At 36.2% G+C, this 19314-nt stretch overlaps 1 protein-coding gene across 2 annotated transcripts; it reads right to left on the bottom strand.

The window, feature by feature from the left end:
• Positions 1 to 696: 696 nt before the first annotated feature.
• Positions 697 to 11629, bottom strand: LOC138314637 (prostaglandin E synthase 3-like). Of its 2 annotated transcripts, none has more exons than XM_069255073.1 (8): positions 11557 to 11629; positions 9363 to 9485; positions 7545 to 7614; positions 7189 to 7287; positions 4539 to 4625; positions 3216 to 3266; positions 1788 to 1833; positions 697 to 1176 (listed from the first exon to the last, which is right to left on the bottom strand). In XM_069255073.1, the coding sequence occupies exons 1-8, from the start codon at positions 11589 to 11591 to the stop codon at positions 1157 to 1159; spliced, it is 531 nt and encodes a 176-aa protein (XP_069111174.1). In that variant the 5' UTR covers positions 11592 to 11629; the 3' UTR covers positions 697 to 1156. The 2 variants fall into 2 exon arrangements, with proteins under 2 accessions (XP_069111174.1, XP_069111175.1); XM_069255074.1 differs by having other exon boundaries at positions 9363 to 9482; positions 11557 to 11606.
• Between the last annotated feature and the right edge of the window lie 7685 nt (positions 11630 to 19314).

Here is a 19314-nt window from a genome sequence, read left to right as displayed (position 1 = left end):
TCATTGCTATATTAATGAACTACTGAATACAACGTGAACTTTCAATAAAATTGTTTTTTTAGGGGATTTTATTAGTTTAACAGCCAGGGTCATGTTAGGACGTGCCAGGTTTGTTGGTGGAGGAAAGCCGAAGTACCCGGAGAAAAATCACCGACCAGCGGTCAGTGCCTGGCAACTGCCCCACATGGGATTCGAATCCGCATCCCAGAGGTGGAGGGATTGTGGTAATATGTCGGGACATCTTAAATACTTGGCCCCCATTGAAATTGTTACAAATTTAAGGAATATGCTGTTCAAATATCTTCTAAAACGGTTGTCATTCCAAGTGTGCCACTGTTATTTTGCCATTTGATACATTATAGGCCTTCATTGTCATAATTGCATCCCTATGAAACGGCGACGAAACAACTTCAAACAAGTGATTGACACAACTTTGCATACTCTCAAACAGTACTTCAATACAATTCAGCCATTGTCAGTTGAAAATCACTTTATAAATAGTTAGAATAATGTAAATTACAGAAGTTCAAATGCCAATGACAAGCATGATTTATCATGATTTGAGATGATAGTTTTTGACTGGATGACTTATATGCCCTGTATTCCTCGAACTATTAGTCAGCCTGCAGTCTGAGTTAAAGATGTTTTACTGTATTACAAAAACTTTATAGTACTCAAAAAACAACAATAAACAAATTTCATCATGATAATACACAGATTACTTTATGATGGAATAAAAAATGGAAATTATGTCGTTACTTAAAGAATGTGAAAAATGATGCGTACAAAATGTTCTACACATGTTTTATCAGATAGCAAATAAAATATGCAGCAACAAAACAACCACTGAACCACAGAACAATGTGTCTGTGTAATACTTCCAGAGTAATCTCCCCCTGTCGGATATTGAAGCCTTATTTCCACTTGGTTTCATCATCAAACATATATCCTGGTGACTAAGTGCAGATGTACTCCTGCTGAAGGTCACATGGCTCTTGGAACCTACGGAAAAGGATCTCCTATGTTTTGTTCTAGTAACATGATACTTGGTTCTTTCCAAGACAACTTTGTTTCCATGGCGACAATGTCTATGAGAATTTTGACTGGTAATGTGGGAGTGTTGAAGTAAATAAAATACAAGGATGGTATAATCCAGTTATTCTAAGTCGGGAAGATCTGTAAAACAAACAACAAAGTCATTAAAACAGTATTAAATACAAATGACAGAATAGAATTAAAGACCTTGACCTTAAAATGCAAAAGAACTGTTAACATGTATATAGATCTACTTTCTTTCAAAGATACCATAAAACATACTGAATCAGATTTCTCAGAACTAGTCAACCAGTATTGACTAGTAATGATTTCATGATATTTGTTGGGTAAGTACATTGAAGGTCACCATTTTGACCTGTGTTTGTTAAGAATAGACCATTCTGTCATAAGAGAATTAGAGATCGTGAACATGCTTCTGTTCTCTACACTAGCTGCCATACAGCTCTCAGTTTGAAAAAAATGTGTCAGTAATACCTGTCTTAGTATTAGACTAATGATCCAGAAGTTATGAGTTGGAACCTTCAAATCTACTTCACTAAAATATGCCTGAAGCACATTTGCTATTGATCTAGTAAAACGTTTTATTATTATAATGCTGATGATCGTCATACTAACATCTAATAAGACAAATATCAAGAGAGAGATCAACTCTTAAACTACATCAGATAATTTGGCAGACTTAACACTTCTCGACCTGACTTTGAGTTGATACATTAAGTAAACTTAATTACCGTCGTCATCACTGTCTTCACTCAGACTCCCTTCATCTTTACCATCCTGTAAACATTTAAACATAAACAAAATATACAATAGCTAAGACATGTTACATTATCCAGCATTGTAAGAAAATGTTCTTGTGTGATTACATTATATATTGCTAAGCCTGAATGATTCTCATTTTCTTGATTTTAGTTTCATAAACAACTCTGGTTCAACTGTCTGGTCCAGGGCTTGATATATAAACTATAAATAAGAACTGACATGCAGACATATTTCAAATAATACTCTTGGCATCCATATAGGAGAGTACTTATTTGAACTTTGGCTGTAAATGTTGTCACTTGACAATCATGACTTCTGTACAAGACACAGTCTACTTGCCTGACAATCATGACTTTTGTACAAGAGGTTGTCTATTTGCCTGACAATTATGATTTCTGTACAAGAGACTGTATACATGTACTTACCTGACAATCATGACTTCTGTACAAGACATTGTCTACTTGCCTGACAATCATGACTTCAGTACAAGACATTGTCTACTTGCCTGACCATCATGACTTCAGTACAAGACATTGTCTACTTGCCTGACAATCATGACTTCAGTACAAGACATTGTCTACTTGCCTGACAATCATGACTTCTGTACAAGTGACTGTATACTTGCCTGACAATCATGACTTCTGTACAAGAGACTGTATACATGTACTTACCTGACAATCATGACTTCTGTACAAGAGACTGTATACATGTACTTACCTGACAATTATGACTTCTGTACAAGACATTGTCTACTTGCCTGACATTCATGACTTCAGTACAAGACATTGTCTACTTGCCTGACAATCATAACTTCAGTACAAGAGGTTGCCTACTTGCCTGACATTCATGACTTCTGTACAAGACATTGTCTACTTGCCTGACAAACATGACTTCTATATAAGACATTGCCTATTTGCCTGACAATCATGACTTCTGTACAAGACATTGTCTACTTGCCTGACAATCATAACTTCAGTACAAGAGGTTGCCTACTTGCCTGACAATCATAACTTCAGTACAAGACATTGTCTACTTGCCTGACAAACATGACTTCTATACAAGACATTGCCTATTTGCCTGACATTCATGACTTCTGTACAAGACATTGTCTACTTGCCTGACAATCATGACTTCTATACAAGACATTGCCTATTTGCCTGACATTCATGACTTCTGTACAAGACATTGTCTACTTGACCGACAATCATGACTTCTGTACAAGACATTGTCTACTTGACTGACAATCATGACTTCTGTACAATACATTGCCTACTTGCCTGACAATCATGACTTCTATACAAGACATTGCCTATTTGCCTGACACTTATGATTTCTATGCAAGAGACTGCGTACTTACCTGACAATCATGACTTCTGTACAAGAGACTGTCTACTTACCATTCCTTCCATGCCACCCATGCCTCCCATTCCTCCCATGTTCTGCATCATCTGTAAAACAGAATTGACAAAATTAATATTTACCGGTATAAATACTGAAAGGTACCACAGCCCCAGCATAATGGTTTGTGTAATTATATTCTGTATGGTCAGCTCTGTTACAAATAAGCATGTGGCCTAGCTCGCTATAAGAGGCCCAGATGACCTCTGATCATTCTTCTTCTGTTGAAATGTCAAAACTCTAAGGATAGAGTCTAAGCGACACTGGTGAATATATCCACTAAGAGAACCAGCAATAACAAATTTCTGTCTTCGAATTCCAGGATGGCTGCCAGTGTCTATCAGCCAATTTTTAGCCCACCATCATCAGATGGTTGGCTATTCCAATTGCCTTTTGTCCGTTGCCCGTCCTTCTGTTCGCCCATCCCTCCGTTAACGATTCTTGTTATTGCTATTTCTCAGAAAGTACTGAATGGATCTGTCTCAAATTTCATACATAAGTTCTCCTAGGGCCTTAGTTGTGCATATTGCATTTTGGGACCAATTGGTCAAAAAGATAGCCGCCAGGCAGCCATCTTGGATTTTGATAGTTAAAGTTTGTTATCGCTATTTCTCAGAAAGTACTGAAGGGATCTGTCTCAAATTTCATATGTAGGTTCCCCTATGGCCCTAGTTGTGCATATTGTCTTTTGGGACTGATCAGTCAACAAGATGGCCGCCAGGCAGCCATCTTGGATTTTGATAGTTAAAGTTTGTTATCGCTATTTCTCAGAAAGTACTGAAGGGATCTGTCTCAAATTTCATTTGAAGGTTCTCCTAAGGCCTTAGTTGTGCAAATTGCATTTTGGGACTGATCGGTCAACAAGATGGCCACCAGGCAGCCATCTTGGATTTTAATAGTTAAAGTTTGTTATTGCTATTTCTCAGAAAGTACTGAAGGGGTCTGTCTCAAATTTCATTTGTAGGTTCTTCTAGGGGCCTTAGTTGTGCAAATTGCATTTTGGGACCGATCGGTCAACAAGATGGCCACCTGGCAGCCATCTTGGATTTTGATAGTTAAAGTCTGTTATTGCTATTTCTCAGTAAGAACTGAAGGGCTCTGTCTCAAATTTCATATGAAGGTTCCCCTAGGGCCCTAGTTGTGTATCCATACATAATCCTTTCAGTACTGAGAAATATTGGTAGCAGTAATAAACTTCAACTTTCAAAATTCCAGATGGCTGCCTGATGGCTATATTCTTGACAAATCGACCAAAAAAATGCATTTTTTCAAACAATTTTGAATCCCAATCCGTAACGTCCTGACACGTCAAAACATCTCACCTCGTTTAGGTCCATGGGTTCCTCCTCATCGAAGTCACTATCATCTTCATCTTTCCACCTGGCAAAGTCTGTCTTTATCCAGTGTACCTGGCAGCATCAATACACAAGGTTTAGGTAGCACTAATTTAAATCTTTAATTAATGGCAGCCAGTTATTTTCTCAGGAAGCCCCCCAAATGTCAGGCTATTGTTAGTGTCAACCTCTGTCTTTAATAGTGTTTAAAATTGACAGCCTATTTTCAGTCAGGTTATTCAGAATAGAACAAAATAATATAGTATTGTTACTAGAAAACTGACATCCATCAGAAAGGGTCCTGCTGAATTGGACCATAATGATAGAAACCCTGGATACCAATTTTCGTAAAAATTGGACAATCTTTTATTCTCTTAATGGGTCAAGGTGGCCATCTATATTATCTTGATTTTTAAGGACAAAATCACATCCTTAATGAACATTTACATACCATCAGCAATTACCAAGTACAATTTTGAAAAAAAAAAAATGTGTAGGAAAGAAAATCTCTTGAAGTCAATTGTATAAGGAAAGATAAGACAGGGTGATTACTGGAACTTAAATCTATAAAGATGGATAGAAGAATGAATTATTGATCATTAATGTGCTATGTTATCATATTCACACAGATTGCTCATGAATAAATTGATGTGATTTCAATTTGTAAAAATGAAAAACGACATACTACATAACAGGGCAAGAAACTTATTTTGAAAACATATTGCCCCAATTTGAGATATTAGCCTAATTTTACCCAAAACAGGGTAATTAACATTAAAACCGGGCAAGTTTTCACACAATTTTCACTTGCCCGGGATCTTATTTTACTGGCCATCGGATCTGGGATATTTCTTGCCCTGCTTAACTCATTCACCCGTAGAGACACATTTGAACTTTTCTAATTCAATAGCTGGGAGAGTTACCGTAAATTGGGATTTTTTGGATGTGGTCACATTTTGGCTTATTTGGTGTTTGGCATGAGAGCGTTCAAATTTTTACACACCAAAATTTGGCAATATATTTATTTGTTTGTATATAACAATCAATACATCTACATGTCATTTAATTATCAGGTATGTAAACATGTACTCTCAGGTAAATTTTACTTAATCCATTTTATATAAATATACAAAGGACATAGGAAATGGGAAATTAAAACACACCAAAATCTAACCACCCTATTTTGATACAAAAATGCCAAATTTTCCTGATGCCAAAATATCATAATTTACTGCAATTATAAATTTTTGGGGGTGAATGATCACAAGTTCAGATAATGTATTGCCATCCACTTAATGGTTCCAAACATTCTCTTTATATATACAGTAAAACCCCTCTAACTCGAACCCGGATTCCTCGAATACCCCTTATTCGTCGAACTGGTCGTACGGTCCCGACCGTGTCCCTATATAATCTATGTAACAAAACCCCGGATAGCTCGAATAGCTATTCCTCGAATACCCCTTATTCCTCGAACAGAAATATATCCCCGTTTCAGCAAATACATAGTATCTACCCATGTATTCGTCGAACAGGTGTTCGGCCCTTGATATTTTTTTACCTGTGTCAAACCTGGCTGCACTGACCGTCACGGATAATAGCTCACGACCTGTGTTTTATACAGGTGTCGTATCAAGCCTTTCGGTAATTAAGGGATTAACGGTGTCAGTATTACCTACATACACGATAGCCAGTCGTTGTTTGATGCAAACTTTATTTAAGAAAAGGCATTAAATAATCGATGTCTCTCTCGTAATAATTTTCGCTTAAATACGAAAATACGGAAGATGTTGATTCGTGTTAATAGAAAGTACGCATTGTGAAATGACAAAAGAGTCGGAAGAAATCGCTGACGTCCGACTTCCTATATAAGTTCATTTTTTTTTTTATTTCAGTGTTGTTTTTTTTCCCAAAAGATATAAACGATACCAAAATTTGATAGTTGTTGGTTTTTTTTCAAAAGATATAAACGATACCAAAATTTGATAGTGCTAAGTACAAATCACATTGACCCATGTTCGTTTTTATCAGTGTGTTCCGTATCTTTTCCCGCATATTGTATTTTCGTAACTTTCCTCGTGAACACGTGTAACCTTACGCTTTTACAAGGTAGACATAGGTATCGTTGTTTGTTCGTAACTATGCTGGTTAATAACTTTAAAGTGTGTATTTATTTTGTAAATGTGTTAAATGATTTTTGATAATTAAATCATCGAAATTGTACACATTGTCTGTTTGAACCAATATGGTATTTTGTACCACGTTTGACGATCGTTTACATTTGATTTACTTTGCCGTCAGTATTTTCAAACCCTCATTTTATGTAATACATATTTTTTTCAACTTGATATTGCTATCAAAAAACACTTTCATAAAAAATCCAAAATGCTGAAATTACGGTAATTAAAATATCATTGCAATGCATTGTTTGTCGTAGAGAAACCGGACATTTTGACTGTCAACGATCGATCATGACCAACCTCGGATGAGTCGAATACCCTGTATTCCTCGAATTATTGATCTTGTCCCCTGCTGTTCGAGTTATAGGGGTTTTACTGTACTTAAAAGAAACTTTCACACTTATTGCATACCTCTATGATAATACCAGATGGTGTTTATTAACACAAGTCTTTTTTACCTTTTGTTTCTCTTTTACTAATCGAGGCCAGAACACTCCCTCCTCTTTCTTTTTGATTACACATGGCACATTTCTAGGTAACACTTGGTATTTGGAATCCTGTAAATGCACAAAAAATATATTTTAATAAAGTTCTGTACATGTGTAGGTGTGACAGCTAATATCTCTTTATCATCCGACTACAAGTCATAACACACAGTAGAGCACCTGCTAATGATGTCATGGAAAGTCAAGTATACATACATATATATATGTTATTTTTACACATACAAAATGTACATAATATGCTAAAAAAGCAAATGTAGCTAATGGACGTAACAGAAAATGTTGTACGACATAAACTATATAATACTTACACTGGGTATAACTTCATTAAAAAATTCTAGTTTTACTTCATATGCTTTTTTTTCAGGTCCACCTTTTCCTCTGTAGACAGAAACAAAACTCATCAATACATCTCAAAATGTCTACTGCAAAAACATCACTCTTTCAGGAAAGTCATCATAGTTAACAGAGGTGATGGAACATTTACCAGATACTACATACATATGTCCAATTAATTTATCTTAACATTACAAACAAACTGAAATATCTGTATATGGTGTAATAAACATGATTACCATAACAAGAGATCCCAGAGGGATCTTGGCGCCCACCAAAGAATGATCTATGTCTGACAACAGAAAGAGGGATCTTTTCCCTGCTTTTCAAACTTTTACTACATACTATATATGAAACTTGAGAAAGATCCTTTCAGTACTTTCTGAGATATGTAGCAGTAACAAACTTCAATTATCAAAATCAAAGATGGCTACCTGTCGATCATCTTGCTGACCGATAAGTCCGAATGTGCACTAGACCCCTTCAGGAACCTGCACATGAAATTTGAGAAAGATCCCTTCAGTACTTTCTGAGAAATAGCGGTAACAAACTTTAACTATCAAAATCCAAGATGGCCGCCAGTCGGCCATCTTGTTGACCGATCTGTCCCAAAATGCAATATGCACAACTAGGGTCCTAGGGGAACCTACATATGAAATTTGAGAAAGATTCCTTCAGTACTTTCTGGGAAATAGCGGTAACAAACTTTAACTATCAAAATCCAAGATGGCCGCCGGTCGGCTATCTTGTTGACCGATCGCTCCCAAAATGCAATATGCACAACTAGGGTTCAAGGGGGAACATGCATATGAAATTTGAGAGAGATCCCTTCAGTACTTTCTGAGAAATAGCGGTAACAAACTTTAACTACCAAAATCCAAGATGACGGTCGGCCATCTTGTTGACTGATAGGTCCCAAAATGCAATATGCACAACTAGGGTCCTAGGGGAACCTACATATGAAATTTGAGAAAGATCCCTTCAGTACTTTCTGGGAAATAGCGGTAACAAACTTTAACTATCAAAATCCAAGATGGCCGCAAGTCGGCCATCTTGTTGACAGATTGGTCCCAAAATGCAATATGCACAACTAGGGCCCTAGGGGAACCTACATATGAAATTTGAGAAAGATCCCTTCAGTACTTTCTGGGAAATAGCGGTAACAAACTTTAACTATCAAAATCCAAGATGGCCGCCAGTCGGCCATCTTGTTGACAGATTGGTCCCAAAATGCAATATGCACAACTAGGGCCCTAGGGAAACCTACATATGAAATTTGAGAAAGATCCCTTCAGTACTTTCTGAGAAATAGCGGTAACAAACTTTAACTATCAAAATCCAAGATGGCCGCCAGTCGGCCATCTTGTTGACCGATTGGTCCCAAAATGCAATATGCACAACTAGGGCCCTAGGGGAACCTACATGTGAAATTTGAGAAAGATCCCTTTTGAACTTTCTGAGAAATAGCGGTAACAAACTTTAACTATCAAAATCCAAGATGGCCGCCAGTCGGCCATCTTGTTGACCGATTGGTCCCAAAATGCAATATGCACAACTAGGGCCCTAGGGGAACCTACATGTGAAACTTGAGAAAGATCCCTTCAGTACTTTCTGAGAAATAGCGGTAACAAGAATTGTTAACGGACGGACGGAAGGACGGACGGACGGACGACGGACCACGGACGAAAGGCGATTTGAATAGCCCACCATCTGATGATGGTGGGCTAAAAAACTTGATCGTATTACACAAATAATTTTCTGATTCTATCAAGTTAACAGATTCTATGACATACTTGAAGTGAAATTCATTTTCTGAAATATTAATTGTTGTTTCTTTGCTGTCTTCCAAGTTTATAGTGAGGTAGATTTTGTCTTTCCTCTGAGCCCAGACCACAGCAGGATGGAGGGGGGTACTACTGAAACAGATCAAACAATACTTCAGTTCTATAAAGCACAAAAACCTTGAAATTGGTCCCCAATACAGTCTTTTCAGTTCCAATGAACAACATATTGACATTAATATTTTATATAAATCATAGGGCTGAAACGATTAGTCGAATAATCGGAGGCGATTAGATTGATGAAGCTAATTGCTGATAATCGTTAATCGTAATATGCATAGCAAGTGCATTGTAAGCTGACTAAACATGTTGACAGATCATGGATTTCTGAGTTAGCCATTCCGACTGGAGTTTCATCTCTTTATGTACATGTTTTGAACTCAACAAAGCATATATGATGTGAGAAATACTTGTTAAATTACGTCTCTGTGGAAGTTAAAGTCATTAATCAATGAAAAAGTGGATGTCATGAGAAAGCTTGCAACACGTTGTTCGCCAATTTTCACTAGCGATCAACTCCATGTTTGTTACGTCACAGAGGTCTTATCGCCGCCAGGACGCTCGGGAGTGGAAGGAGCAGTAATCTTGAACATTTAAATTTTACTATTGCATGTATTTATCATATAAAAAGAATGTTTTTGTTCATATTCTAATTGAAGATAAGAGTTGTTGATTTATTTTATTTTTTTGATCACGGAAATAAAAACGTTCATTGACGAAAATTTGGTCATGTCGCTCCGTGGCGATACAGATTTGGTTGATTAGTCGTACGTGTGAAGGTCACGCCAAAACAGCGGGTTAGCAGACTTGATTTAAACGATGTTACGGAAGACAATACAGGAACGGAATTCAGAGCTTATTTGGGATAAACTACGTTTGTTTTGTCAATAAATATATTCTTATTTGTTAGTAGGCTTATGTTATATAAGGCATGTCCTCTGTCATATTGTACAGTAGGTGTTATTAGTTGATAACAAAACATTGCGGACGTTTTCAGTAGTCAATATAGTGAAACAATACAGTTGCCTTCAATTCAAACGATTAATCGATTAGTAATCGATTGCATGTGACAGAATAATCAAATACAAAAATTACTAATATTTTCAGCCCTAATAAATCATGACCTGTTGTTATTTCTATTTTGTGCTTTCTACCTTAAACTTGGATATTTTTGATGTGGTCATATTTTGACATGAAAGCGCCAAAATTAAACACACCAAAATTTGGCGGGGGGGGGGGGGGGGGGGGGGGGGGGGTGTGTGTGTGCGTGTAAGAAACGGTAAGTTGTGGACGAAAAACCTCCAGTGACATTTTTTGCATATATATGCATGACACATTAACCTGTATTTGACTAATCACAGAGTAAACATGCATATTGCATATGCCTTCTTTCCTCCGAAACACATTATTATATTGTAATTCACATGTGAAAAACATGCAAGTTCACGTTATAATTGAGGATACAATGTTATATATATCACACAGTTGTAAAACATTGTTAAATCTACCTTCAATTTCTTCTCAGGATGTGTGGAGGGGCGCTTATGGGGGAGGGGCGCTAATTACGACGAATACTGTATCAATGTTAAGTTTGTAGAACATTCATTTATGCTGTCAAAAACATAATGGGACATTAAATATCGTATTCATCTGTATGAGGTAATTATGATGTGACTTTCTGTATAAAGCAAAAGGACCACATGATCCTAAATGGCCTGGGATGTAACGGTACATAGAACTTCTTACACAAAAAAAGAGTAGGCCTACTGCGGATACAGTATCCTAATGAATGGAATTTGTTTTGATGCGTTCAACAACGGATTCTATGCTCACAAAATATCACAAGGTTTCTAGAGTTGAAAATTTATTCATTTTTCGTTAATCTTCATTCTATCTTAGGTTTTCTTAAAGAGAAATAACAACGATCGGTAAAGCACGTGTAGCATCATTCGCTCTCAAACATGTCTTCCAGAACATTCGCCGCAACAAACCGAAACTAGCATGTCATACGAAAATACAGATGCTATTCAATTACAATATACCAAATGCGACTGTAATTATGATTCGACAAACATTTATTGCATTGACAGTAATGACTAATTCACTCAGAACGTGAACATTCAAACACCGTATCCAGCATACGCACCTCGTGTCGGCCATTTTGTTGAATTTTGACGCCATGTGAGCCGGAAGTGATTGTTTTTATCTAACGAAATAACCTTCAAATATAAAACGAAACGAAACTGGTCAAATCAAATAGCAAGACAACACGCATTCGAAACTATCCGACGATTGAGTTTGCATATACTTATGCTCTTTTTTTTATATATATAAATGCTTAAGTTTAAAATCAATTCTGTGTTGAAGCTTATATTTTCCCCCAACGTAACCTAATTTATTAAATTGATAACCGCTATTGTATCAAGGCTTCGTTAGTTAATTGATTAGTCCTAGTGCGACAAAGGCAGGCGAGACAGCGAGGTAGCTAGATTCCCTGTGAGGGAATGAGGCAGAGGCAAATTTTCCTGAGTAACATGTGGAATTTGGAAGGCCACATACAAGGTTTCTTGATGAAATAAATGCATGATCTACTATCAAGCCAACAAACCTGTTAACTTGGGATATCAAGAACAGCACAGACTGTACATGTATGGGAAATCAGCTAATCTGGCACATGTGTCCTCATATTATGCCATGTTATACTCTCGGATGGAAGATACAAATGGTGCCATGATTTTAATAACCTATGGCATGCTGCGGTACCACTGACGTCCAATGCAGAATCCATTCCTTGTTCGGCCCCTTTCTTTGTATTCTCTCAAAAGGGGTCAGCAGTGATGATCAGTCAGTGCATATCAGTGTTGTGATTCTAGTTATTGGTATCCGCATGAAGATGTTTCCTTTGCCTTCTTCTGCTGTTAGACACACCATATGCAAATATTTTCTCCATGCGGACTGTACAGGGCATCTGCATCAAACTTCAACTGGGTAGCATCACGTTAACCACTGTACTCCATATCTCGCTCACTTTCCTTTCGTGGGCTTCCTTGTATAATTCTTTTCATGTTATTATTTCAACCATCCATGAATACTTCTGACAAAAGAATAACATCCAGCCTTATATTGATTGGAACAATTTCCCAGAGCGTCTCTCATCTCCGTTTAGAGTTTTTGTGGCGCATGCAAAGTGTATCTCCCTCGATAGGAAGTGGAACTTCAGTTGGAGTTGAGGATGTTTCCATATTTTCAATATGTAACGTGACGAATGCGGAGGAGTGTTAATATCGTAGTTAACCATTCGTTGGTTTGCCCTTCGTCTTATATGGCATCTTGTACAGATTGGTGACTAGAGGGGTTGAAGTCTTGAGACTGTCTACTATAAAACACCAGGGACAGTTGTGAGTAGACTAGTACTTTGTGTGTGCTGAGCAATGTCAGGCTAAACCCATAGAAACTTCCGGACGAAGCTTGTTTGCTACGGATAGTGTGGCAGTTCACGGATATGGACATTTCAGCCGCGTTATTCAACAGCTTCGAGGGCTACATCTCGATACTCCAGGGGATTACTATTACTGAGTGACATTATGTCCACCCTTATACTATGGGTCAAAGAAGTTATATCAACAGGATTTTCCAGATGACACGGGATCCTTTCAAACTTAAGTTTATAGGATACGAATTACTTAAAATGGTAAATATGGGACAAGGAAGTAATTCCAACCATGTGGACAAAAAACATGTCAAATTTTCGCAAGTGGCAAACGAAGGCCGGATTTACCAAAATATAGCCATGTTGTTCGACAGAACGCTGAAATATGAGCGATGACTGTATTCACGTGCCACGTGTGACGTCAAATGTGTGGCGATATGTAGTGCTCATTGGTATATATAGGATGCAAATTTAGTCGCCTATCTCCTCGATGTGTGTGTGCAAAGGAGCAAAGTCCTAAATTCAGTCACCTTTTGCTAGGCAGTATATGCAAAAATAAAAAAGCGTTGAACAGATCGGGGAAATTCTTGAAGTAGGGATAAGTAATTGAAAAACGAGGGATCAATAGATGTCAATTTGTAATATATATATTTAACGTTCGTTAATGCCTTTGGGATAGCGGGTCTGTAGATAGGTAATCCAGAATCTCTCTCTCGATCGACGCTTGGTTTGTGTCCAGTAGGAACAGTGCCAAATTGAAATCACCTGCATGTCTTTTCAACTATGGATGGGTAAGTTGAAATGTTTGGCAAACGGATAGTCAGGTTTGTTTTGTTTGATAGACACCCTTATACTATCTCACAGTAAAACTGAAGATACAGAGAAAAAATCCAAGAAAAAAAGACCAATATCAGGCATGCAAAGACTTCCTTTGAAGACTACAGAGAGAGAGAGAGAGCGCGCGACGCCCAACTTCAAAGCACACCGTCAACAACAGTGTATCGTTATATATGATTCTTTTGGTGTACATCAAAGGATTAAATTACCTGTTTGGTTGCCTTCGGTTTACTATGAGACAGCCCAGGGATGAATATAACAGTAGCCCCTGGAGTATCGAGGATGAGAGGGCTGTAGAAAATGTTTATATCCATGAACTTTCACAAAATACATGCGGTTTAGGCCCGGTATGCTTTCTCTTTTCTTGATCGAATTCATCCTCATTGATCCTGTACAGCCAATATCCTTGCCTTCCTACTGCGGTTAATTCGCTGATTTATCTGTTTGTCGCAATCTGCTCTCAGCAACAATCACAAAATTTCAAAAGAGATACGGAAATTCTTTCTCTGATATCCGTCAAGCTCAATTTTGATACATAGATAAAATGCAGTGAATCTTAATGAAATGAAACTTTTCGATGATTCCAGGGGTTACTATGACTGTCGTCATTTCAACCTTTGGAATACGTCATAGCAAAACTGAAGGCCCATTCTGCTACAGCATATGAACAAGTATTTTAGTACTTTAGTGTGCATCAAAAGAATTAAATAATTAAATAACACATTGTATGGCTTTGATATTTGGCGTGCCTTTTTTCTTTTATCTTCAAAGGAAGTATCTGCCACAGGGATATGATAATTAGCTACAGATAATTCGCTCAATATTCGCTCAGTTGACATCATTGGTAAGCTGAAGTTAGCTTGTATTTTAAAAAGTTTCTTCAAACAATGACATAGTATACTCCTAACGCGTACTATGCACTTCCGGTTGCTTAAAATAATGATATACAGTCATGTCAATAATGTTGAAATCCTTTTCCGTTGAGAATGGAACAGGATATATATACATACACATTGTTACCTATTCTCATAATAATGAAGATATCGACTCATTTGTAAGTGCCAGACACTGATAAAATAAATACACAGGTTAAAAGTTTCCATAAATTTAGAAAATCACAGGGTTTACTGTCCATTCCTGTAAGTAACTTTTTTTTGTTCAGTTTTGTACAGTTTTGTCAGAAAGATGACTGAAATTTTGCTGGGTGGTTTTTCCAGTACTTATTGAGTCTTGACTTGAAAGTGTTTAGAGATGGTGAACACCTCTGGTAGAGAATTCCTGATGTTAAAAACTCTGTTGCTGAAATAGTGGCCTGATTTACCCAGTCTAAATTGCCTCTTTTATAGTTTTCCTCTTGTTGAAGTTCGTCCAATTTCATAGAATAATAAGTCAACGTTCAGTATGTCCAAATGATTTAGAATTTTGTAAGTTTGGATGATATCTGCCCGTTCTCTACGATATTGAAGTGTTGGTAGACTCAGACTCTTTAAGCGATCTTGACAAGGTAGATGTTTTAAACACGGTATCCTATTTGTTGCTCGTCTTTGTACGTTTTCAATGACGATCATGTCTCTGACCAGGTGTGGTGAGGATACTAGTGTTGCGTATTCCACAATTGGACGAATAAGAGATTTGTAAAGTGCCAGGAACATTTGAGGCCTCGTATACGACAAAGATCTAAACATTAAACCGATGATTTGTTGGCCTTTGAGCTTGACGAGTTGGCATGAATTGAGAATTGCAGGTTTTGGTCAATGTTCACTCCTAAGTCCTTTTCCTATTCCACTTTTTGTACTGGTGTTGCGATGTCATCTTGCCTAATAGTATAAACATGGTAGCTCATGGTTTCCCTAAGATCTGCCAATCTCCAGGTATTTACATTTGGATGTATTTAGTTGCATGAGCCAGGTCTGTGTCCATCTACACATTTGGTCTATGTTGTGCTGCAGGCTCTGTCTATCATCCATAGAGTTGATTTTGGAGTATAACTTTGTGTCATCAGCGAAAAGTTTAATTGTAAAGTTTAGCATGTCTGACATGTCATTGACATAGATCATAAAGAGGATTGGTCCTAGTAAACTCCCCTGTGGTACTCCACTTGTAACTGGATCGGGTTCTGATGTTGCTCCATTTACCGATACTCGTTGAGTGATGTTGTCGAAAGCTTTGATCCATCCCAACAGTTTACCGCTGATTCCGTACTGTTTTAATTTATGGAGAAGATATTTGTGCGAGACTTTGTCGAAAGCCTTGCTAAAGTCCAGATAAATGACATCAAAACTTTTTTCCTGAATCTATGCTTCTGGTCCAGTTTTCCATTGATTCTAGTAGCTGAGTGACACACGATTTTCCTGATCTGAAGCCATGTTGGTGAGGAGTGAATAGGTTGTTGGTATCCATATAAGTAACAATTTTATGCCTTACTATCCGTTGAATTTTTTTGATGGAACTGATGTTAAGCTGATTGGTCTGTAATTGCTAGGATCGGGTTTTTTTTGTTTTTGTTTTTTTTTTTTAAATAAGTAGACAAAATGTATATTCAAAAATGGTGATAAATAGCATTGAAATAAAAGTATACAATATCTTTATTGGCACTTTTTATCTTCTAAATGTAATGTAAGCATTAATTAACATTTAAAAAATGCCAAATGAACCACCAAGGCCTATGGAGATAATCAAAGTTAAAACATAATTTGTTAACAAAATATGTTTTTGTAATCATTTTGCATATTATTGAGATTTATAACATATTAATATCTCTGACGCGCCGCGAACAAATGCCGCGTGCAATGCTACCGCTTTTGAGTAAAAAATCTACCTCTTTTTTGTCATCAAAGCTTAACATGTCTGGTTTTTGCTCCCTTTTTGAATAATGAAGTGACTATGTCTTCTTTCCATGCTGATGGTAATTTACAGTTTTGTAAGGACTTCTTAAAAATAATTTTCAAAGGTCCTTTAAGTTTTTCTGCTGCTTCGGTAAAAAAAACTTCGGGTGAAGGTTGTCAAGGCCAGGAGACTTGTTAGGGTTTGTATTCTTACTGGCTTCAAGTACCCTTTCTTCTGTGATGTTGACTATGTCATCTTTTTGATGTCTTCGGGGAAGGGAGATTTTATAATCATGGACCCACCAGAGTGACTTAAGACCATTTTAAGACGCTTTAGAGGTCTAAAGATAAAAAAAAATAAAATAATAAAAAAAAAACCGATAAAAATCACAGTCTACATGGTACTACATGGGAGGTAACTGAGGTGGGAAACGCGAGGTGAAAGTTCGTTTCGTATAAAAAAATATGCTATTTTGTAAAATGTATATACCAGTAACAGGAAATAGTAGTTCGGCAGAATATTTAATTACAAACAATCAAAATAAGAACAAAATATATTTATTATAAGAATCAATGCAACTTACTTCAATATTATTTTTACTATATACTTTGTTACTATTGATATTTTCAATTGTTTATTCGCATACTTTTACAAAATATTTACGGAGTGAAAACCTGTTTGGTTTCCGGTTGCAGGTGAACACAGAAAATGGGACAGTGTTAAGCCTAACGGAAAATTTCGATTTAAGTTTTATCAACCTTACAGTGGCTACGGCAAATATGTCGCTCTTCAGGACGAGCTTCAGGGTAAGTCTTTTCTTAATTTTAGTCGAGTATGTAGCTAGTTTTAACATACTTACTTTTGTGTTATGTTTATTTCACCTCTGCAGTTTTGCACCTGTCAAAATTCTTCAGATGCTGATTATTTATGTTGTGTGGAGAAGATGCGTTTAACTTAACATCATCCTATATCATCATGTCTGTTTAGATGTATTCAGATATTTGTTGATGAAACGCATTTATCGATATAAAACCATGCTGTTTGTAAAGGTCTTACCATTAATTACCTTTTAAATTTTATTTTACATATATATAATTACGCAAACTATGAATATTCTAAAAGATACTGCCACCTCCAAATATTTGAGCCATCTTCAAAACAGTGTCAGTTGTTTTAGAGTTCTGACACTTATACAGAAGATTTTTTTAAATACAAAGCTAGCTAGTTTTAGTATAAAGCAAGAGAATTATGGAAGTTGTTATATCACATTAACAATACCTAGATCAGCAGATGACAGACTGTTTTGCTGTAAATTGCATTCTCATTGAGTTGGTTCACCCTGAATCCGAAATCTTAGGTCGAAATATTTTTTTATTTTATTATGTAATTCATTAATTTTCAGATATAATATATATATCAGTTAGGTCAGGCTTAACTCTAAAATTTTGTTTATATTTTTGTTAAAGATGCTCCACCGCCGACAGAACATAAATGATATTCATCATTGGAACAATAATTGCTGTTTAATCATGTATATATATGTCTAAATTACACAAAAAATAATATAACGGTGTTTAATCATGTATATATATGTCTAATTTACACAAAAAATAATATAAAATAATTTATTTTGCCTTTGTGCATGGGCAATCATGCAGTGCTTCATTCCATATAGGATATAGTGCCACGGAATTTTTTCGGGATGCAGTTAATTATTTTTATATTTTTACCTTAAATAAAATTAGAAGCTCAAACATTTCAATGGTTGTAATGGTGTTAAGTAAGTGAATTTTGTAACTGAAGAAAAATATCAATTCGTCTGCTCCTGTTTTTGATAGAGAAAAAATACCATTTGTCAGCGGTGGAGCATCTTTGAAGAATGTTATATTTGACTTCATGATTAATATACACACATTTAATAAATCAATTGTTGCTCTTTGTTGATTTCTACAGGTTATAAAATATGTTGTTTTAATATTTGGAATTATCAAAAAAAATAACAGTGCATGACATATAAATTTCATATTGAAGGACATTATCTCCCAATATATATATATATATATATATATATATACAACAATAAAACAGTTTTTTCCTCCCTAGCGCTTTCTCGGCTCATGCCGGTCTTCATGGGTTTAGTTTTATTTATGTCTGAACTGTTTTATAGTTGTGTTTTCTTTTTATGTAAAAACTGTTTTATAGTTATGTTTTCTTTTTATGTATATGGAAACCATCACATAGACATGGTTCTTATATATATAACAAACAATATGTATAAAAAGTAGGGCGAAACAATTCGGGATGAAGATCCATTAATTGGTGTGAATCCCTCAATGGGATTTAAAGTGAAAAGCTTGAGACTGGCCAAATATGTATTTTATTGTAATAAATGAAAGATTTAAATAATGATTACTTGAACACCATTACCTACTGGGCATCTTTTGACTGATCTTTAGATAGATATCAAATCATTATTAATCACCCAACAGATTTGGATAATCTCCCCTGGGCCCATTGCTTACAGTGCTCACCATATTCGACCCAATAAGCACCCAGGGCAGTTAGAAAAAACGTTAATGTGTTAATAAGACGAAATTATTGCAAACCTTATTTAGTTTTGGTCTTTATTTATGTCTGGACAGTTGAAATTGAGGCCTCAAAAGTGGGAGGGGGCGCTTATATGGACATGGACACTTATTGGGTCGAATACTGTAATATTTTTTAGAATCATGTTACACTTTAATTTCCTTACCATAGAGACAGGTACAAGTAGCCATTCTAGTACAACTATAAAGTCTAGGGGAAGCTTGT

The sequence above is a fragment of the Argopecten irradians genome, chromosome 2 (genome assembly GCF_041381155.1).
Source record: "Argopecten irradians isolate NY chromosome 2, Ai_NY, whole genome shotgun sequence".
NCBI classification, from domain to species: Eukaryota; Metazoa; Mollusca; class Bivalvia; order Pectinida; family Pectinidae; genus Argopecten; species Argopecten irradians.
Note: the sequence above shows the minus strand (reverse complement) of the source record. Positions and strands in the feature narration are given on the sequence as shown.

Coding starts and splice junctions, on each gene's coding strand:
- LOC138314637 (XM_069255073.1), bottom strand. CDS start 11,591: ATGGCGTCAAAATTCAACAAAATGGCCGACACGAG. Junction 9,486..11,556: donor AACAAAATGGCCGACACGAG/GTGCGTATGCTG, acceptor GATCTGTTTCAG/TAGTACCCCCCTCCATCCTG. Junction 3,267..4,538: donor AACCCATGGACCTAAACGAG/GTGAGATGTTTT, acceptor TCTGTTTTACAG/ATGATGCAGAACATGGGAGG.